Source organism: Stegostoma tigrinum, chromosome 17 (assembly GCF_030684315.1).
Source record: "Stegostoma tigrinum isolate sSteTig4 chromosome 17, sSteTig4.hap1, whole genome shotgun sequence".
NCBI classification, from domain to species: Eukaryota; Metazoa; Chordata; class Chondrichthyes; order Orectolobiformes; family Stegostomatidae; genus Stegostoma; species Stegostoma tigrinum.
The window spans coordinates 9,921,567-9,944,721 of NC_081370.1; the positions used below are offsets into that span (position 1 = coordinate 9,921,567).

General features: G+C 44.2%; 1 protein-coding gene across 1 annotated transcript in view; it reads left to right on the plus strand.

Annotated features, from left to right (window-relative positions):
- Positions 1-23,155, plus strand: part of LOC125459470 (mucin-6-like) — a 224,983-nt gene that overhangs the window by 112,728 nt on the left and 89,100 nt on the right. Inside the window, exons 16-18 of the mRNA XM_048545971.2 lie at positions 12,339-12,477; positions 17,301-17,405; positions 19,251-19,323. Coding sequence (XP_048401928.2) covers positions 12,339-12,477; positions 17,301-17,405; positions 19,251-19,323 — 317 coding nt within the window. The remainder of the gene's footprint in view (positions 1-12,338; positions 12,478-17,300; positions 17,406-19,250; positions 19,324-23,155) is intronic.

Consider the following 23,155-nt stretch of genomic DNA (forward strand, 5'->3'; position numbering starts at 1 on the left):
TGTAATCGCTAGGCCTTGGGATCTTCCCATGCACCCTATTCATTCACATTCCAAATGTTTAATGGATATACTTTCTCAGCTCAAAATCTATTACCCACTGTGTTTTGGTGCTGTCTTTTAACACATTCAGTGATTCCTTTTATTTTCCCACTGTCCTAATTGCATAATATAAACATAGAAAGGTCAGTTAGTTTTAACTAATTGCTATAATGTTAACTTCTGTTATAAAGTTAATTATATGTGTAATGTTATATAACTACTGCTACTGTCAGCATTTTGTAATTTATGGGTTGCAATCAATCTATCTTGTTCAGGGCATAGGAGAAGATGTCTTCTAAGGCTAGTTAATCTTACATCTAGGCTTGATTTGTTTTAAGGCTTGTGTTATATGCTGGATATGTATTGAAACCAACTTCTTTGATTGGAGCATTTTTAGCTAGGAAGTATTTAATATTGCTGGTAGTTTCAAAGACGCAACTATTTACTATAAAATAACTTCAGCTGTTATCCTTACAGCTGCTTGAGGACCTAATCCATCACCTGACGTTATTCATTTACTGAGTCAATCGTCCGTTCATTAATAAAGCTGGAATTGGTCATTTCTCTGTCCTAAGGCATCCTTTTATCAGAACTGCCTCAGATGGGAACATACAGCTTTCCATTACTGATCTTCTAGCAGTTCTGTTCAAAGGTACTGTTGAATTTCACTGTTTGAGCATGCACCTTAGTTTCGCTTAGCGTCTGTCTGCCACCTTGTAAGCAGGCATGCATCACTTAGTATGTACAGATACAAGTCACCTTACCTGGCCAGGTACAGGTCATCCCTACACTACCTGTTGTGTCATCATGAGTGGGCTGGTGTAGTTGCAGCCACCTGCCTATCTGGTGGTTAGCGGGTTCCGCAGGGATGAAAAAGATGCCATAGTTGACTGGGGTTTGGGGTCTTTGGGAAGGGAAAACAGGACTGGCCTGTGGAGGGGGTACAAAAGGATAGGGGTTTCATTCCTCATGGTTCTCTGTGCCAGAGTGCTTCCTCCTCCCTAGTCCACCTTCTGGCTCCTTACCTCTTCTGCCCTTGCGGCCCTAAAGTGCACATTATCCCTTTGACCACAAATTGGGAGTTTATTGATCTCACTCTGGCACTTCAAGTGATCTGCAACATTGGCTTCACTCACTTGTTTTGCTTGGCATAGAGCCTTGATCAACACCTGCAAATCGCCACCTTTCCAAGCTACCTCAGGCATGGCTTTTTTGGGCTGCATCACAATCCCGATTGCACGCTGTTCCCCTCATTGGACTTCTCTTCTTGGACCTGAAACCGCAAATACACAGCAAATTCACCTGCCTTCTCTGTTTCTGCTCTTGAATTTTGCCCTGCATTTGCTCAGTTCTGCTGTTTGAATTCCCTAGCTCTTCTTTAAACTATACATTTTCAACTTCTCTCCCTTTTGCTTATTCCATGCAGCAGGCTGTCTCTATAGCCTTACTTCATTTGAGGGTGCGCTTACCGAACTCTTTATGTACCACTTCCAACAAGTTTGTCCTTTGGATCCCATAAATAATCCTAATTTAGTGCAGTAATTGGCCTTCTCGGGCCACTTCCTATTCATATATTTCCTTAGATTTTCCTCCCACTGTGAGCAATCTGCCATTGCTTTTCTCTTGTGTTCCTCTAGGGTTCATGCAAGGGGTAGGAATCTGGCTTACTCTAAATTCCTGCTCAGTCCCTCTAAGTCCAAAAGTGCAAGAGGTAAAAGGCTCACTCCTCTTCAAGCTTGACTTGCAGAATTTATTCCTCCTTCTCGACTAGCATGGCTTCAAAACCCTGCTGTTTTATTCATCTCACTGCCTACACCTGGCGTGTAATCCAATTACTGGTTTGTCGCCTCTATCCCAGTTCACCCACTTGAATCCTGACCATCACGTAGGGATAACAAAGTGTGGAACTGGATGAACACAGCAGGCCAAGCAGCATCTTAGGAGCACAAACGCTGACGTTTTGCGCCTAGACCCTTCATCAGAAAAGGGGCTGGCGAGAGGGTTCTGAAATAAAAAGAGAGAGAGGGCGAGGCAGATCGAAGATGGATAGAGGAGAAGATAGGTGGAGGGGAGACAGACAAGTTAAAGGGGCAGGGATGGAGCCTGTAGAGGTGAGTGTAGGTGGGGAGGTAGGGAGGGGATAGATTAGTCCAGGGAGGATGGACAGGTCAAGGGGCGGGATGAGGTTAGAAGGTAGGAAATGGAGGTGCAGCTTAAAGTGAGAGGAGGGGATAGGTGAGAGGAAGAACAGGTTAGGGAAGTGGGGACGAGCTGGGCTGGTTTTGAGATGCAGTGGGGGGAGGGAAGATTTTGAAGCTTGTGAAATCCACATTGATGCCATTGGGCTGCAGGGTTCCCAAGCAGAATATGAGTTGCTGTTCCTGCAACCTTCGGGTGGCATTATTGTGGCACTGCAGGAGGCCCAGGATGGACATGTTGTCTAAGGAATGGGAGGGGGAGTTGAAATGGTTCACGACTGGGAGGAGCAGTTGTTTACTGCGAACCGAGCGTAAGTGTTCTGCAGAGTGGTCCCCAAGCCTCCGCTTGATTTCCCCGATGTTGATGAAACCACAATGGGTACAGCGGATGCAGTATACCACATTGGCAGATATGTAGGTGAACATCCGCTTGATGTGGAAAGTCATCTTGGGGCCTGGGATGAGGGTGAGGGAGGAGGTGTGACGGCAAGTGTAGCACTTCCTGCGGTTGCAGGGGAAAGTGTCAGGTGTGGTGGGGTTGGAAGGGAGTGTGGAGCGGACAAGAGGGTCACAGAGAGAGTGGCCCCTCCAGAAAGCAGACAGCAGGTCAAGCCATCTCCACCAAACTCATCTCCACCTATCTGGACTCCATTTCCTCCCCCTTGTTCCAGGAGATCCTTACCGACATCCGTGACACCACCCACGCCCTTGACTTCCTCCAGAACTTCCAATTCCCCAGTCCCCAACACTTCATTTTCACCATGGACATCCAGTCCCCATACACCTGCACTCCCCACGCAGATGGTCTAAAGGCCACTTTGTATCCCGCAGGTCCGACCAGTCCCCCTCCACCGACACCCTCATCCGCCTTACCGAATTTGCCCTCACCTTCAACAACTTCTCTTTTGATTCCTCCCACTTCCTACACACAAAGGGGGTGGTCATGGGTATCCACATGGGCCCAAGATATGCCTGCCTCGTTGTTGGTTACTTGGCGCAATCCCACTTCTGTACCTACTCTGGCCCCAAACCCCACCTCTTCCTCCATAATACATTGATGACTGTATCGGCGCCACGTCGTGCTCCCAAGAGGAGCTCGAACAGTTCATCCACTTCACAACACCTTCTACCCCAACCTCAAGATCACTGGACCATCTCCAACACATCCCTCACCTTCCTGGACCTCTCAGTCTCCATCTCAGGCAACCACCTATAAAGTGATGCCCATTTCAAGCCCACAGCTACCTAGAATGCACCTCCTCCCACCCACCTTCTTGCAAAAACTCCATCTCCTATTCCCAATTCATCTGCTCCCAGGATGCGGCATTCCACTCCCATACATCTCAGGTGTCCTCATTCTTCAAGGGCCACAACTTCCCCCCGCAGTGGTCGAGAATGCCCTCAACTGTGTCTCCCGCATTTCTCACAAATCATCCCTCACACCCCATCCCCGCAATAACCACCAAAAGAGAATACCCCTCCTCCTCACATACCACCCCACCGACCTCCGGATCTAACGCATCATCCTCCAACACTTGAGCCATCTACAATCCGACGCCACCACCAAAGACATTTTTCCTTCCCCACCTTTGCCTTCGTTCCAGATGGACCAGTCTCTCCGTGACTCCCTTGTCCTCTCCACACTCCCCACCACACCTGACACTTTCCCCTGCAACCGCAGGAACTGCTACACTTGCCGCCACACCTCCTCCCTCACTGCCATCCCAGGCCCCAAGAAGACTTTCCACATCAAGCGGATGTTCACCTGCAAATCTGCCAATATGGTATACTAAATCCGCTGCACCCGTTGTGGCCTCCTGTACATTGGGAAAACCAAACGGAGGTTTGGGGACCGCTTTGCAGAACACTTACGCTCGGCTTGCGATAAACAACTGCACCTCCCAGTCGCGAACCATTTTAACTCCCCCTCCCATTCCTTAGACAACATGTCCAACCTGGGCCTCCTGCAGTGCCACAACGATGCCACCCAAAGGTTGCAGGAACATCAGCTCATATTCTGCTAGGGAACCGTGCAGCCCAATGGTATCAATGTGGATTTCACAAGCTTCAAAATCTTCCCTCCCCCCACTGCATCCCAAAACCAGCCCAGCTCGTCCCCGCCTCCCTAACCCATTCTTCCTCTCACCTATCCCCTCCTCCCACCTCAAGCCGCACCTCCATTTCCTACCTACTAACTTCACCCCGCCCCCTTGACCTGTCCGTCCTCCCCGGACTGACTTATCCCCTCCCTACCTCCCCACCTACACTCACCTCTACAGGCTCCATCCCTGCCCCTTTAACTTGTCTGTCTCCTGCCCACCTATCTTCTCCTCTATCCATCTTCGATCCGCCTCCCCCTCTCTTCCTATTTATTTCAGAACCCTGTCCCCATCCCCCTTTTCTGATGAAGGGTCTAGGTGCGAAATGTCAGCTTTTGTGCTCTCAAGATGCTGCTTGGCCTGCTGTGTTCATCCAGCTCCACACTTTGTTATCTCGGATTCTCCGGCATCTGCAGGTCCCATTATCTCCCTCATCACACAGGGAAACTGCTTTCTTAATTCAGGCTCAGGTTGGATGTTCAGAAATGCAAGACGGGTGGGATTTGACATAGAGAAACTGAAACTTCTTATTGGAGCCCATCCATTGCTCTCCGTGCTTTGAATAATTCATTCAGCTTGTACATAAACTTATTTTATCCAGGTAATGCACTTATGAGACAAACAAAAGGGACCGAGTCAACTTGCAATTCAATACAATTTTATTCACAAAATGCACAAACAACACCAAAGGGACCATATGACTGAATATTATCCAAAACTCTGATCTTTCACAATAAAATTCCCAATTCTCATATTGATTGCTGTCCCAATTGCAACATTAAGCTTTTGACACAATCTTTATCTAAACTGCTACCAGACAAGCACCAGGCCTTGCAGTTAAACTTGGCCAGGCTGTATCTTCAGCTCTGATGACTTTTTTTATGCATTTGTAAGACATGGGCAATGCTGGCTGGCCAGCATTTATTGCCTGATGATAGTTGCCCTTGAGAAGCTGATGGTGAGCTGCCTTTTTGAACTAATGCAGCCCATAAGATGCAGATAGACCCACAATGCCTTTAAGAATGAAACCCAGGATTTTGATCCAGAGGCAGTGAAGGATCAGCAATACATTTCCAAGTCAGAATGATTATTGGTTTGAAGGGGAACTTGCAGGTGGTGGTTTTTACTTTTTTTTGCTGCCCATATCCTTCCAGGTGGAAGTGCTCCTTGATGTGATACATGATCAGATGCTGTCTGGATGCCAAAAGCGGTCACCTTCTTGGATTCAACTCTTTTGTCCATGTTTACACCAATATCACAATGAGGTCAGGAGCTCAGTGGCCCTGAAGAACCGAACTGAATGTCAGTTAGCAGGTTATTCTTTTGCAGCTGCTGCTTGATTGGACTGTTTATGACACTTTCAATCTCTTGTCCGATAATTGAGATTAGATACAGTGGTAATTGAACGGACTGAAATCAACCTGCCTTTGTGCGCAGGGCATACTAGAAAACAGTCCATGTTGCTAGGTAGGTGTTAATAGATTGGATTCCCTACAGTGTGGAAACAGGCCCTTCAGCCCAACAAGTCCACACCGCCCTTGAAGCATTCCACCCAGACCCATCCCCCTATAACTCACACACTCCTGAACACTACGGGCAATTTAGCAGGGCCAATCCACCTAGTCTGCACATCTTTGGACTGTGGGAGGAAACCGGAGCACCCGGAGGAAACCCATGCAGACACGGGGAGAATGTGCAAACTCTACACAGATAGTCTCCCGAGGCTGGAATCGAACCTGGGTCCCTGGCCCTGTGAGGCTGCAGTGCTAACCTAATGCTAATGTTCTCAATCTTCCTTCATATGACAAGTCTGTCATCCCAGCATGATTCCTTTAAACCTCCTTTGGACCTCCTCCAATACCAGAACATCCTTCCTTAGATACGGGACCCTGCCATTAATAGACTGCCAATAACAGACTGCTCATAATATTCCAAATACGTTCCGATCAAAATCTTAAACAGCCTCAACAATATATCCTTGCATTTGTTTTCTAACCCTCTTGAAATGAATGCTACCGTTGCAATTGCCTTCCTAACTGCCAGTGAACCTGCATGTTCACTTTAAGAGAATCCTGAATGAGGATTCTCAAGTCCCTTTGTGCATAAGATTTCTGAAGCCTTTCCCATTTAGAAAATAATACCTCTGTTTTGCTACAAAAGTGCACACTCACACCCACATTTTATATCATCTGCCACTTCTTGCCCACGCTCTTAACCTGCCCAAGACCTCTGCAACGCTCTGTTTCCTCAACGTTACCTGTTCCTTCTGTCATCTGCAAACTTATCAACAGCGCCCTCAAACCCTTTGTCCAGATCATTAATATATGATGTGAATAGTTGAGGTCCCAATACTGACCCCTGCGGAACTTCACTCATCACAGGCTGCCAACCTGTAAAAGACCTCGTTATCCCCACTCTCTGCCTTCTGCCAGTCTGCCAATCCTCTATCCATGCCAGTACCTTATCCCTAACGCCACGGGCTGTTGAATTACCTAGCAGCTTCCAGCGGAGAACCTTGTCAAAGGACTTCTGGAAATCCAAAAATGTCACATCACTGGCTCTCCTTTGTCTAATTTGCTCATTACTGTCTCAAAGAGTCCCATCAGATTTGTCAGGCATGACCTCCTCTTGATGAAGCCATGCTGACTAAGACCTATTTTACTGTGGACTTTCAAGTATTCCACAATCTCATACTTAATAATGGACTCCAAAATCTTACCAACAACCAAGGTCAGTCTTTTAACTCGCATAGAATGAGTGAAATCAGCTGAAGGCTGGCTTCTGTGGTGAAGAGGACGTTAGAATGAGGCCAAAATAGATCATTCATTTGACATTTCTGGCTGAAGATTTTGCAAATACTTCAGCCTTGTCTTTTGCAATGATGTGCTGGGCTCTGTATCCTTGAGGATGGAATATTTGTGGAGCCTCATCCTCCAGTGAGTTGTTGAATTGTCCACTGTCATTCACAATTAAATGTGGCAGGATTGTAGAGCGTAGATTTGATCCTTTGGTTGTGGAATTAATTAATTCTGTTTATCACTTTTTACATATACTGCCTGGTATGGAAGTAGTCGTATGTTATATCTTCACCAGGCTGACATTTCATTTCTGGCTATGCCTAGTGCTGTTCCTGGCAAGTCATCCTGCACTCTTCAATGAACAAAGGTTCACTCGCTGCCTTGCTAGTAACTTGCACATTGGGCTGTGATGGTATAGCTAGTGGTTTAGTATAATTCTGTTGCTGCTGATGGGCATCAGTGAGGTGCTGCGATTTAGTTTTGAGTGGCTAGATTTTTGAAAGTCCATTCCATTTCGCATAGCGGTCATGTCACAAAATATGACAGAAGGTATCCTCACTGTGAATCCACATCTTTATCTCCGCAGGGACTGTGCTGTGGTCACTCCTGTCAGTACTGTCATAGACAGATGATTGGAGGTGCTGAAGGTAGAATGGTGAGGATGAGATCAAATACATTTTTCCCTCTTGATTGTTCCCTTACCATCTGCCACATGTCTCATCGAACAACTATGGCCTTCTGGGGCTCAACCATTTCAGTGGTGCTGTCAGGTCACTGTTGGTAACAACATTGATGTTCCCATCTGTACAATGTTCTGTACTCCTTACCATTCACTGCATTCTCTAAGTGGTGTTCAACATGGAGGAGAATTGATTCATTCTGCAGGAAATTTCCTTGTACGTAAATAAAACCAAAAGAACTGCGGATACTGTAAATCAAGAAAAAAAATAAAGTTGCTGGAAAAGTTCAGCAGGTCTGGCGGCATCTGTGAAGGAGAAAACAGTTAACATTTCAGGTCACTTGTCCTTGTACATAAATGTTTGACCTAATGTTAAGAAATTTAATGGAGTCTGGACCTAATGTTGAAGACTCACAGGACAGAATTCTCCTGGCTACATACCACTTCTAGTGGGTCTGTCTTAACATTGGGACAGTTTGTACCCTGGAAATTGTGATAGTGATAACTGAAACAATGTCATTCACTTGGAATTTGCAGGTGACACTAAGCTGGGTGGCAGTGTGCTGTGACAAGGATGCTAAGAGGCTGCAGGGTGATTACGCAGACTGGCTGAGTGGGCAAATATTTGGCAAATACAATATAAATGTGAGGCTAACCACTTTGGTGGCAAAAGCAGGAAGGCAGATTATTATCTGAACGATGGCAGCTTAGGATAGGGTGAGGTGCAATGAAGCTTAGGTGTCATGGTGGAACAGTTGCTGAAGGTTGGCATGCAGGTGCAGCAAGCAGTGAGGAAAGCTAATGGCATCCTGACCTTCGTAGCAAGAGGATTTGAATATTATAGTAAGGATGCCTTGCTGCTGTTACACTGGGCATTGACGAGGCCATACCTTAAGCATAGTGTGTAGTTTTGGTCGCCTAGTCTGAGAAAGGACATTCTTGCTATTGATGGAGTCCAGTGAAGTTTCACCAGACTGATTCCCGGGATAGTAGGACTGATATATGAGGAAAGATTGGATCGACTGGGCTTGTATTCACTGGAATTTAGAAGAATGAGGGGGAGAATCTGATAGAAAATCCTGATAGGACACGACAGGCCAGATGTAGGAAGAACGTTCCAGAACTAGGGGTCACAGTCTAAGTATAAGGGGTAGGCCATTCAGGACTGAGATAAGGAAGAATTTCTTCACTCAGAGTTGTGAACCTGTGGAATTCCCTCCCTTAGGAAGCTGTTGGGGCCAGTTCATTGGATATATTCAAGAGGGAGCTTGTTGTCCTTGAGGCAAAAGGGTTGAAGGAATATGGCAAGAAAGTAGGAATGGGATAATGAGATTGCATGATCAGCCATGATCATTATGAGTGGTGGCGTAGGTTCGAAGGATCGAATTTCAGACCTATTTTGTATGTTTTTTTTAATCAAACCCTGCAGGAAATGATAGGCTGTTGCTTAACCAGTCTGTGAGACAGCTCTCCTAATTTTGGCACTAGTCCCAAGATAATAGTGAGAAAGACTCTACAGGATCAACAGAGCTGTGTGTATGTGGGTCATTACTGTTTACAATGCCTTGATTGGTTCTGTGTGTTTTTTAAAATTCATTTATGGGATGAGCGCATCACTGGCTAGGCCAACATTTATTGCCCATTACCCATTGCTTAGAGGGCAACTAAGATTCAGCCACATGTACGTCGGACCCGGTAAAGGAGATTAGTGGACAAGTGGGTTTTTCTGTCAATCTGTTGTGGATTTATGGTCATATTAAATGTTTAACTCCCCATTTTCAGTGAATTCAAATTCCACCGTCTACCAGACCAGGGTTTGAACCTGGGTCCCTAGAACATTCCATGGGACTCTAGATTAACAGTCCAGTGATATTACCACTGGGACATTGCCTCCCCCAAACCGGTTCATTTGGTTCTATTCATTTTATTGGACTTTGTAGTCACCTGATACAGCTTGTTCAACCATTTCAGAGAGCATTTAAGAATCGTCTGTGGTGTTGTGCATCTGGAATCATATGTTGGCCAGACAAGGTGAAGGTAGTGGTTTTCCTTTCTAAAAGGACATAAGAGATACCAATTGGTTTTTATGACATTCAAAATTGTTTTATGGTCACTATTAGATTAACTTTTAATTCCAGATTTATGAACTGAATTCAAATTTCACCATTTGTTGCACTGAGCTTTCATGCCCCCATGTAGTCAGAGCATTAATCCACGTCTTCCGATTACTTTTCGAGTGATAATACCACTACGTCACTAGCTTCCCCACAGTTCTAATGTTTTAAAGAACATAGAACATAGAACATTACAGCACAGTACAGGCCCTTCGGCCCTCGATGTTGTGCTGACCTGTCATACCGATCTCAAGCCCATCTAACCTACACTATTCCATGTACGTCCATATGCTTATCCAATGACGACTTAAATGTACCTAAAGTTGGCGAATCCACTACCGTTGCAGGCAAAGCGTTCAATACCCTTACTACTCTCTGAGTAAAGAAACTACCTCTGACATCTGTCCTATATCTTTCACCCCTCAATTTAAAGCTATGCCCCCTCGTGCTCGCTGTCACCATCCTAGGAAAAAGGCTCTCCCTATCCACCCTATCTAACCCTCTGACTATTTTATATGTCTCAATTAAGTCACCTCTCAACCTTCTTCTCTCTAATTAAAACAGCCTCAAGTCCCTCAGCCTTTCCTCGTAAGACCTTCCCTCCATACCAGGCAACATCCTAGTAAATCTCCTCTGCACTCTTTCCAAAGCTTCCACATCCTTCTTATAATGCAGTGACCAGAACTGTACACAATACTCCAAGTGCGGCCGCACCAGAGTTTTGTACAGCTTCACCATAACCTCTTGGTTCCGGAACTCGATCCCTCTATTAATAAAAGCTAAAACACTCTATGCCTTCTTAACAGCCCTGTCAACCTGGGTGGCAACTTTCAAGGATCTGTGTACATGGACACCGAGATCTCTCTGCTCATCTACACTACTAAGAATCTTACCATTAGCCCTGTACTTTGCATTCCGGTTACTCCTACCAAAGTGCACCACCTCACACTTGTCTGCATTAAACTCCATTTGCCACCTCTCAGCCCAGCTCTGCAGCTTATCTATGTCTCTCTGCAACCTACCGCATCCTTCGTCACTATCCACAACTCCACTGACCTTAGTGTCATCTGCAAATTTACTAACCCATCCTTCTACGCCCTCATCAAAGGTCATTTATAAAAATGACAAACAGCAGTGGACCCAACACCGACCCTTGCAGTACACCACTAGTAACTGGTCTCCAGGTTGAACATTTCCCATCAACTATCACCCTCTGTCTTCTTTCAGCAAGCCAATTTCCGATCCAAACTGCTATATCTCCCACAATCCCATTCCTCCGCATTTTGTACAACAGCCTACTGTGGGGAACTTTATCGAACGCCTTGCTAAATCCATATACACCACATCAACCGGTTTACTCTCATCTACCTGTTTAGATTTTCTTCAGCCAGGCCTAGATTTGACAAGAAGGAAAAAGGTGAAAACCAGGACACTTTTAGGAAACTGACAGGACTCTGGAGCAGCTATCAAAATACTCGGACTCTCAGTGCAGAATAGAGCCATCTGATTACCCGGTGCTATTTTGAAGTATGTGCTTTAGTCGCTATGGGAAACAAGGCCTGAATGATAGATTTTGCCATTCCCATTTGGCTGTCATGAGCTTCTCCTACTTGTTGTCATACACTCATTACAACTGCATGGATCTCACTCTTACCTGGCTTCCTCTTGGTCTGCCTGTGTAATAGCTATACGTGGAGGGATGAGTAGAGGCAGAGTGGTTGGCCTCTGGAATCTGTCTACCTCTGGTGATCTGGACCTTGTTCTCCATTGTGGTACTTGCAAGGTGCCAGAGAAGGTGCGGCGACCTCGACGTGGATCCACTCCCAGCGTACTACTGGAGGTGTATGATCGGCTGCACCACCCAACATCCAAAGTCTCCTTATTCTTATCTTCTGCTTTTGTGTAGTTAATGTGAGCGCATTGGAGAGAGTGCAGAAATGGTTTGCAAGAGCGTTCTACTTATGAGGAACATCGGTTATGAAACGAGATTGAACAAGTTGGAGATACGAAAGCTAAGAGGACATCTGATAGAAGATTTCAAGATTATGAGCAGGTTGGATAGAGCAGACAGGGAGAATCCGTTCATGCTCATAAAAGTAACAAGATCAAGAGGGAATTGGGTAAAAGAAGCAAGCATGAAGTAAGGAAAATTATTCTCACTGAACAAATAATTAAGATGTTGAATGTGCTGCATGGAAGCGTGTTGCAAGCAGTTTCAATTGAAGCATTCAGGAGGGCAGTGGATGATTATTTAGTTAGAAATAATGTGTGAGAGATTGGGGAAAAAGCAGGATATTGGCACTAGGTGTAGATGCTCATTTAGTAAGACAGTTCAGATACAATGGGCTGAATAACGTCCTTCTGTGCTGTAAAACTTCTCTGATTCTGTAACAGTTCTTTTCTTTCTACAGTTTGTGTTCTGTAGGCCGGTGGAACTGTACCAATGAGCCATGTACAGGGAGCTGCTCAGTTGAAGGAGGATCATTTGTCACTTCATTTGATTTACGGAGTTACAGATTCCATGGTATATGCAAGTACCTGCTGGTCAAAGTAAGTAATTAATAGTCATATTCTGAAAGGTTCTGGTAGTATGATAACCTCCTTTTGCTGCGTGATTACTACCTAAGCTTCCTCTTTCCTACCCCAGTACTTCCAAAACTTTTTCAGTGTTTCTTTGTAACAGAAAAATGTATGATATTAGAGGATACCTCTGTCTTTTTCATCCTCTGAAACCCATTTTAAATTCACTTGCATGCTTAAAATTATTGTAGTTTCAAAGTGTTGGAAACTCATCACCATATTTTGTAAATTCTATTCCAGGTCACTGATATATTTACACCCTCCCTTAAATTTTTTTTTCTCTTATGCTGCACTCACTTTTCCCATACTAAGACACTGCAGTTAATCAAGTCAAGAAAGTTTTGATACAAATTGGCAGAGTTAAACTTCAGAGTCTCTGAAGTGTAGCCAGGAATACTGAAGGAGTTTAAATGAATAGAACGATGCAGATAACCACATCATCCAGCTGGGATTACCCTGCCATTTAGGACTGTCATGTGGAAGATTACCTGGAATCAAATGAGAAAAATCCCAGTTTCAATTTGGAGAAGCAGCATTATTCTTACTGTTCTGGCTGCCTTGCCTAGTCATGTGACTGCTGTAAATGCCTTCATGTACAGTTTGTGGTAGCCCTTAAACACACACCTCTTGAAGTATGGTATCAAGAGTGGGGTGCAGCTGGAAATGTGTGGATCTTAACAGTTGTGGTAAAGCCAGACGTTGAAACAAACAACAAGAAACAAGGAAAAAAAGTGATAGCTTTGAATTATGGATGAAAATGACTGTGCATTTTCCACTCACAGCTGCTGTCTAAATAAGAGGTAAAACGAAACAGCGTTATAAGTTTTCCACTCATTGGCAAAACTATGAAATAGCTATAGAATTAAATAAAGTGACTATGCAATTTAGAGTAGAAAACTTGCACTCAGTGCCAGGAAACAGTACTACGAGCTACATTGGAATACATCTCACTGAGGAGCCGAAATAAAACAGACTGCAAAGATTTTCCAGGCTGTGGAAACGCATTTGGAACTCTGTTGCTTATGGACACTATGTATTCAACAATAGAGCTCTGGTGGAGAAAGAGACTGTATGTGACCTAATTGATACATCTAACTGAATCCGATGAGTTGGATAACTGAAAGATGATTTCATCCGAGCTAGGATTGTCTTACGTATCAGAGATAGTGCACATCTACAGAAAGAGGAGAAACTTACTTTCAGGAAAGCTATTGGCATGTACAGAAACTCTGAACTTGTCAATCATCAGTTAGAGTGAACTGACACAGCTTAGCATCATGCTAAGAAACTGTCAGGCTGAATAAAAACAACATATTGGAAAAAAAAGAAGAAATAGTTGTAAAAGAACAAGCAGAAAGTTTCAGGCCAGAGGGCAAAGGAAATCACACAAAAGAGAAGGAAGCATATCCGATATAGGGAAAACAGAGCTCTAACTTTCCATGTGTGTGTTTACCTAGAAAGAAGCAAGGCAAACATGTAATGATGGTTGCTGGAGAAATGTCAGCCAGTGAGTCTGCCAAGTAGCTTGACATGTTTGGAGTTATAATTAGTTTGCTAGTTTGTTTGCTGGAGTAATATGCCCTCTACCCTGCTGTGAATGCTTTTGTAAGCAGTCTGTGGCAACCACTAAAAATGAATAAAGATATTGAGGTTCTCGTCAAGAATACAAAAAGAATCATACATTAGATGTCGATAACTGGGATCAAATGAATGTCCTGAAGAGTATAAAGAGGAAAATCTGAAGACAAAGATATGAGATGACCTTGGCAAGTAAGGTTAAGAATAATCCAAAGAGGTTTGGTAAGTACATTAAGAGAGAGTAGAGCCCCTGAACAAACTACAAGGTCATCTTTGTGTTGAACCTCAGGAAATCAGAGAGATATTAAATGAATATTTTGTGTCAGCTTTTACTGTGGAGAAAGAAATGGAGGCTAGAAAACTCAGGGAAATAAACAATGATGTTCTCAAAATGTCACATTACCGAAAAGGAAGTGCTGGAGGTCTTAGAAAGTATAAACGTGGATAAATCTCCGGCACCTGATCAAGTGCATCCCAGAATGTTATTGGAAGTTAGGGAGAAAATTGTAGGGCCCATAGCATAAATATTTGTATCACCTAAAACCATAGGTGAGGTGCCAGAGCACTAGAGGATGGCTAATGTTGTGCTTTTGCAAGCAGCCTGTGGCATCCACTAAAAATGAATAAAGATATTGAGGTTCTAGTCAAGAATACAAAAAGAATCATATATTAGATGTCGACAACTGGGATCAAATGAATCTCTTGAAGAGTATAAAGAGGGAAATCTGGAAGACAAAGATATAAGATGAAAAGCATTTATTTAAGAAAGGCTGCAAGGAGAAGCCTGGGGCTTATAGACCTGTGAGTCTGACATCAGTGGTGGAGGTTGCTGGAGGTGATTTTGAAAGATAATATTTACATCCTAGATAAGAAGCTAGGAATGATTAGGGATATTCGGCATGATTTTGTGCAACGCACATCATGTCTCTCAAACTTGATTGAGTTTTTTGAAGAAGTAACCAAAAAGATTGATGAGGGCAAAGCAGTAGATGTTGTTTACTTGGACTTTAGTAAAGCCTTTGATAAGGTTCCACATGGTAGACTAATTAGTAAAGTTAAATCACATGGGATTCAGGGTGAGCTTACCAATTGGATTCCAAATTGGCATGGGGGTAGGAGACAGAGAGTAGTGATGGAATGTTGCCTTTTTGGACTGGGGGCCTGTGACCAACAGTGTTCCACAGGGATCGATACTGGGTCCACTTTTGTTTGTCCTTTATATTAATGATTTGGACGAGAATATAGGAGGCATGATTTGTAAGTTTGAGTGTAAAAATAAAGTTGGTGGTATCATGGATAGTGAAGATTATATAAGATTACATAGAAATCTTGATCATTTGATTCAATGGGCTTAGCAGTGACAGGTGGAGCTTAATTTAGATAAATGTGAGCTATTGCATTTTTGTAAAATAATCAAGGACAGAATTTATACAGTTAGTGGTAGGTAGTGTTGTAGAGACCTAGGGGTTCAGATACATAATTCTTTGAAATTTTCATTGCAGGTAGTTAGGGTGGTTAAAAAGGTGTTTAGCATGCTTGTCTTCATTGTTCAGACCTTTGGGTATAGGAATTAGGCTGTCAAAGTGAGGTTGTACAGGATATGAGGTCTCCTCTGGGGTGCTGTACGCAGTTCTGATCACTCTGTTATAGGTTTGATGTTATTACTCTAGAGAGAATTCAGAAAAAAAATACCAGGATGTTGCTGAGAATGGAGGGTTTGAATTATAAAAAAAATTCTGAAGAAGGGTCTAGGCCCAAAACGTCAGCTTTCCTGCTCCTCTGGTGCTGCTTGGCCGGCTGTGTTCATCCAGCTCTACACCTTGTTATCTCAGATTCTCCAGCATCTGCAGTTCCTACTATCTCTGGATAGGCTGGGACTTTTTTCACTGGAACATAGGAGGTTGAGGAGCGACCTTATGGAGGTTAATAAAATCATGAGGGACATAGATCAGGTGAATGGCAAAGGTCTTTTCCATAGCGTGGGGGCTATCTCCCACAATTGCAATTATCAATCATTAGTTATGATACAACTGTTAAGCGCAAGTCTGCGTCTTTGTTAAGATGGCTAGAATTCCACAAGTGTCACATAGCATCTATTAGTGTTTGACATGATGCTGCTGACAGCAATGTTGATACACATCACCGTCATTATTGTATGTGTGAAGCTTTAGCTTTGGCACTTTTCCACTTCACAACTCATGTTAGGAACAGACTTAGAAATGTTTTCGGAAATGGTCTCAGACAATGGCTTCCAAGCAATTGTTGTCCCTTGAATCAGAATTTGTTGCTTTTTCATGCTTTAATGAGTTGATGGCATAACTGGCAAGACCCACATTTGTTGCCTATCCTCCTTGAACGAATAGCACAGTGTAAACCCCTGTGTCATATTTTAACCTTCTATATGCCCATATTTATTACCAAATGCTAGGTTTACTCATCATTAACTTTCATCTACTTGCTTGATAAAGGATTTGAGAACAGCCTGAGTCATTAGCGACAGACTACTGTAGGCCAGAGAGTTTCCTCCCAGCAGCTAATTTTCTGTTTTGCATAAATTTGCATTATAATTTGATTCTTGCATCTGGGCCAGATAAAACCATTTTGTTTGAGGTTACCACCTCGGAAAATTGACTAGTGCATCTGAGAACAGGCATTTGAGGAACACAAAAATCACTGAGAATTTCTTTCACTTGTTAACTTTAGACGGTGGCATAAAATTGGTTCAGACTTTTTTTTTAATTGATGCATTGAGTGTTGAATTCATTTCAGTCCTTGAAAGGTCTTTCCTCATTTTAGGCCACGCAAGGGGTTTTCTAGTAATGATAGATGAAATGCAATACTGGATAACTCTCATTGTGGTTTTACTGGTAAGCTGACCTTGAACTATAAAATTCAGCAAACAGCAAACTCTTGGCACTGGAATGAGATGGTACTGAAGGCCGACATCCCAGTGGATCTTTACCCATTACTATTAAGATACAGCCACCAAATGAAACAAATTGAATTGAGTCAAAAACTGCAGTTTCTGTGTGACACATAAAAGCTTGATTTTATTAGTCACCTAGACCTGATGCCAGAGCTAGTTGTTCACATTTGCATTCAATAAAATCCAGAAGTGATTCCCATATATTATGATAAATCATAAATAATTCTCCTAAGAAATTATGAGAAATAAATAGTTATATTATTGTTTATTCATTGTATTTATCGTGCAGAGTCCAAAGATTCCTGAAAATGGATTTTTAACAGCAACCTTTAAACAGTGTGGTAGAAGAAGTTCAGAAACCTGCTTGACAGCCATAAATTATGTCAATGATAAGGTGAGAAATAAACCCATGAGGTGCGAGTTGCCAAATCGGATTTTTTTAGAAGTAGTGTATCTGTTTTAGGCTAGTGCAGCACAATGCAGTGAACAAATTCATTTTGCTGCTGAGACCCCAAATGAACATGCTGGTCATACTGAACTTACAATTTGACATACACAAATCATTTCAGGTTGGCTGTCTTTTTTTCCTTCTGGATGTACACCCCACCTAGCGGAGGAAGGAAAATCAAATGGCGTATGATGACTGAGCCATTACGGCATTTCTCATGGCAAGAGCATTGAGAGAGGCACAGGGGGATGTCACATGGCATGGGATATTAGTGGTCCAGTAGGATCCTTATCAGATGGGGATGAGAAATTAGGAAAGTTTTCTGTCAACAAAGAAAACGTTATTGATAGTTTGTTTTATTATGGTGTGATTACAGATTTGGATCTCACCCAGAAATCATGTATACTATTGTGCATCAATGATTTCTACCCTCAGCACCTCCCATGGGGAAGATCCAAGCTCAGACTTACCAGTGCATCATCAAACTTTGCAAGAAGAGTACTAAATGTTTCCTTTCTAACCATTTACCTAGTGTCATCTGCACTGATCGGTCAATCACATTACAGTGTGTCTGGAGTTACACATAGGCCACACCAGTTAAGAATTTCCTCTCATAGTGAACCAGATAGGTTTTTTCAATGATTGGCAGTGGCTACATGGGCGAACTTTTTATTTCAGATCTTTGTTGAAATCAAATGTCAATACCTAGATGGTGGAATTTGAATCAATGACCCCAAAATATTATCCTTGGGTTCTGGATCATTAGTCCAATGGAACAGCCATTACACCACTAGCATAGAAGCATGTGTAGGCCATTCAGCCTGTCGAGCCTGACCTCCCATTCATTATAGCACAGTAGCTCAGTGGATAGTGCTGCTGCCTCACAGCACCAGGGACCCAGGTTTCATTCCAGTCTCAGTTGACTCTCTGTGTGGAGTTTGCATATTCTCCCTGTTATTGGGTGGGTTTCCTCCCACAGTCCAAAGATGTGTGGGATAGGTGAATTGGTCTACTATATTGTACAGGGTTGCAAGGATGGGGTTGTGTCTGGGTAGTATGTACTTAAGGGGGTCGGTGTGGACTCAGTGGGCCAAATGGCCTGCTTCCACACTGTAGGGATTCTATGATTGCTGATCAGATGCTTTAATTTCTTTAATGCATTCTATTCCCTTAACCCCATAGACAACTGGTTTTCAGCAATCTGTCAATGTCTTGAACGTTAAACATAGGCAAAGAGGGGCAACATGTACAAATGTGTCTAAGTTCTGGTCATATTTGATATTTACCAAAATCAGTCAATCTTTCCTGCAGTTTATCTATTGTTTGTATTTCCCTACAAGGAGGGTCTAGGCCTGAAATGTCAACCTTCCTGCTCCTCTGATGCTGCTTGGCCTGCTGTGTTCATCCAGCTCTACACCTTGTCACATCTGTTACACCTTTTTTTCCGATAGACTATGTACATTAATAGTTCAGACTTTAATATACTCAAAAATAATGGAGCTTCACGGTCTTCTATGGTGTAAAATTCCAAAGGTTTACAACTTTCTAAGTGAAAACAATTCTAACTCAGACTTAAGTCGCATCCTCCTTATTTTTAAGTTAGGCTCCCTGGTTCTACACTCTGCAGCTGGGGCAACATCTTACCTTTCTAGTCTGTTTGCCCCTTTAAGTAGTTTGTAATCTGTTCCTGTCATTTCCACAATGTCTTTTCATATTTTAACAACATTTTACTTGCTTCACATTAAACCTTTGGTTATGCTGATTGGTTATTCTGCTTTCATTTCGTTTCAGTTAAATATTGAAATTTCAAAACAGGACATGGTAATAGTCAATGGTGAAGTTAAGAAGTTGCCATACAGAGCAGGTAACATCAGAACTGACAACAATGATTATCTATTCCCACTCAACCTATTTTTTAAAATTCATTCATGGGATGTGGGAGTTGCTGGCTAGGTAGCATTTATCATCCATCCCCAATTGCCCAGGTGACAGTTAACAGTCAGCCACTTTGCTGTGGCTCTGGAGTCACATGTGGGCCACACCAGGTAAGGGTGGTAGTTTACCTTCCTCAAAAAATTACAACAATGTAGTATCTGTCACTTATACAACATATAAAATTTACAGTGAATGTGTTATATGTATGGTCTCCATTGTTTTCTCTGCATGGTTGACAACTAATTAAATACATTGCAAGTAATCACATTCAGCAACAAGAAAATTGACCAGCTGATGTCTTATTGGCACTGATTGCGAGATAAGTGTTGTTTAGGATGTGATTTGCGCTCATTGTCAAATAATAGTATGAACAGAACCTTGTTTCTCATCCAAATCACAGCAGTACGGCATTTCCTCAGCGCAGTGAAGTGTCAACCAAGATTATGCACCACTTGTCAAAGCACAAGATCTTTAGCATTGTCTGAGAGACAGGCAGCCCTCTTGCGACCTGTGATACGACACAGAGTCAGGCACAGAACCAAATTAACCATTAGGGCATAAGAGCATGAGATGTAGGGGCAGAATTTGGCCCGTCAGTTCTACTGGGCCATTTGATCATGGCTGATCTGTTTCTTAACCCCAGTTTCTTACCTTCTCCCTGTAACCTTTGTTCCCCTTATTAAACACAAACTATTCTCTTTTAAAACATTCAGTGATTTGGCCCCTGCAGCCTTCTATGGCAGTGAGTTCCACAAATTCACCTTCATCCTCTGACTGAAGAAATTTCTCCTCATTTCAGTTCTAAAGGGCCGTCTCTTTCACTCTGAAGCCATGCTTTTGTGTCCTAGTCTCTCCTACTGGTGGATCGAAGAAATATCCTCTCCGTGGTCTCCCTATTCACTTCCAGTCGGAGAACCCACTGTGCCCTCTTTCCGTATACTTCCAGGCCCCCCATGCTGCCACCGCCATTACACATTTGTAGACCTCATCCAGCACTGGGCCTCTCTGGTTCAGACATCGGTTCTGAGCCGGCGCCCAAGCCTCCACAACCATCGACTTGGATCTTACAGAATTTACCTTCAAGTTCCATCTGTGCTCTGGACAACAGTGCAAATGCTGCCCTGGGTTCCATTGACGAAAGGACTCGGGCCTGCCTGCAACTTCCCCCTTCACTCTGCATCCTGCCCCTTCTCCAATCAAGACGTGAGCTTTTGCCTCCAGGGTCATTCCTATGTCCTACTGTCCACCTACAGCTAGCCAGCACACCTCTACCCCCTCATCTGTCCACCTTCACAATACACCCTACCCCTCCACCTCCCTTCTCTCTACCTCATCTCTCCCACACCTCTCCTCACATCCAATCCTCCATCCTGCTTCCCAGCTCATTACCCTCCCATTCTCCCACGACTACTCACCCGCCCCATATTACATCCAACCCTCACCAATCACATGCTATTGTCCTGCACCCCCCCCCCCCATCCCTCTGTCAGTCTCCTGGAGACCCCCTCAAAACCCCACTCATGAACCTTGCTCCATGTTCACCCTTCCCCGATCTCAAACTCCTTGAGGCCAAACAGCCTATCCTCAGTAAAGGACTCACATTCGTGCCCCTCTACACCCACCTTTACGAGTTCCATGCCCTCCACAACATGGAACTCGTCTTCTACCACCTCCGCCTCCATGCTTTCTTCGTTGACAAAGACTCTCAACCACCCTCTGGGGACCCCTTCTCTTGCCTCCTACCTTTCTCCTCCTCTTGGATACCCACTGCTAGCCTCTTAGCCACACTGGACCTCTTCATTGCTGACTGCCAAGTCGACATCGACCACCTTGATTTCCCATCTCCACCAACTCACCCACTCCAACCTCTCCCCCTCTGAACGTGCAGGACTCAACTCTCTCTGCACCAATCCCCATTTCACTGTCAAACTCACTGACAAAGAGAGGGCAGTAGTTGTCTGGAGGATGGACCTCTATATCGCAGAGGCTGAGTGTCAGCTCTCTGACACCATGTCCAACCTCCCTCTTGAATACAACCCCACCATGGCCCATCAAGCCACTGTCTCCCAAACTGTCCATGACCTCATCACTTCTGGTGACCTCCCCTCCACTGCCTCCAGTCTTATTGACCCCAGCCATGCACTCCCCACCTAAGATCAAAAAGCCCAACTACCCTGGCCAACCCATCATCTCCACATCCGCCTGCCCCACCGAGATCATCTCTTCCTACCTTGACTCCATTCTCTCCCCCTTGGTCCAGACACCCCCCACCTACACAAGGGACACAAATCATGCCCTCCACCTCTTTGGTAACTTTCAGTTTCCTTCAGACATTCAATTCCTATATATGTCCATATCCCCAAAAGACAGCCTGCAGGCCCTCAGTTTTTTTCTTTCCAACAGACCCATCCAGACACCCCATCAATACCCTCATCCACCTCACTGAATTAGTCCTCATCCTCAATAACTTTTCCTTCAATTCTTCTCAATTTCTCCAAATCCATGGCGTTGCCATGGGCATCTGCATGGGTCCCAGCTACACCTGCCTGTTTGTAGGTTATGTCAAACAGACGCTCATCAGAACATATACTAATACTGTTCCCGAACTCTTCTGCCATTACATCGATGACTACGTTAGTGCTGCGTCCTGCACCCAGGCTGAACTGGAACAGGTCATAAACTTCACTAACAACTTCCACACCGACCTCAAATTCACTTTGTCTATCTCAGACACCCCCCTCCCTTTTCTTGACCTCTCCACTTACATTTCTGGTGACAGTTTACGGACTGACACTTACTGTAAATTCACAGACTCCCATAGCTATTTCAACTACACCTCCTCCCACCTTGTATCCTGCAAAAACTCAATTCCATTTTCCCAATTCCTCCGTCTCCATCGCATCTGGTCTGATAAGAAGACGTTCCATTCCCAAGCGTCCTGAATGTCCGCCTTTTTCAAACAATGCTCTTTTCCCACCTCTGTCATTCAGACAGCCCTCCACCGTGCCCCTTCCATTCTCTGCTCCACAGCTCTTAACCACCCACCAACCAAACATAATAAAGATAGCGGCCCCCTTGTCCTCACTTTCCACCCCACCAGCCTCTGCATCTAACGTATCATTCTCAAACACTTGCGCCAATTCCAATTAGACTCCACCACCCGGAACATCTCCCACTCCCCACCCCTCTCTGCCTTCTGCAAGGACCATTCCCTTTGCCACTCCTTAGCTCATGCCACACTCCCCACCAACCACTCCGACCCGCCCAGTACCTTCCCCTCTAACCATAAAAGATACAACACCTGCCCACACACCACCTCCCTCACCTATATTCAGGGCTCTGAACAGTCCTTCCAAGTGAGACAGAACTTCACCTGCATCTTCTCCAACCTAGTCTATTACTTCTGATGATGCCGATGTGGTCTTCTGTATATCAGTGAGACCAAACGTAGACTGTGTGACTGTTTTACCAGACATCTTCGCCTGGCCCATAATGGCCAACCCAGCTACCAGTCATTGCCAAATTCAACTCCCAGCCATACTTCCCCTCTGACATGTCCGTCCTTGGCCTCTTCTAGTGTCACAGTGACTCAGAATGCAAATTTGAAGAACACCTTACCTTCTGCCTGGGCACCCTACAGCCCGGAGGACTCAACACTGAGTTCTCCAATTTCAAATAACCTTCCCACCCAACCCCCGGCACCCCTTCAAGCCGCATTTCCTCCCTTCCATTCCACCTTCTGACCCTCCCTTCCAGCCACC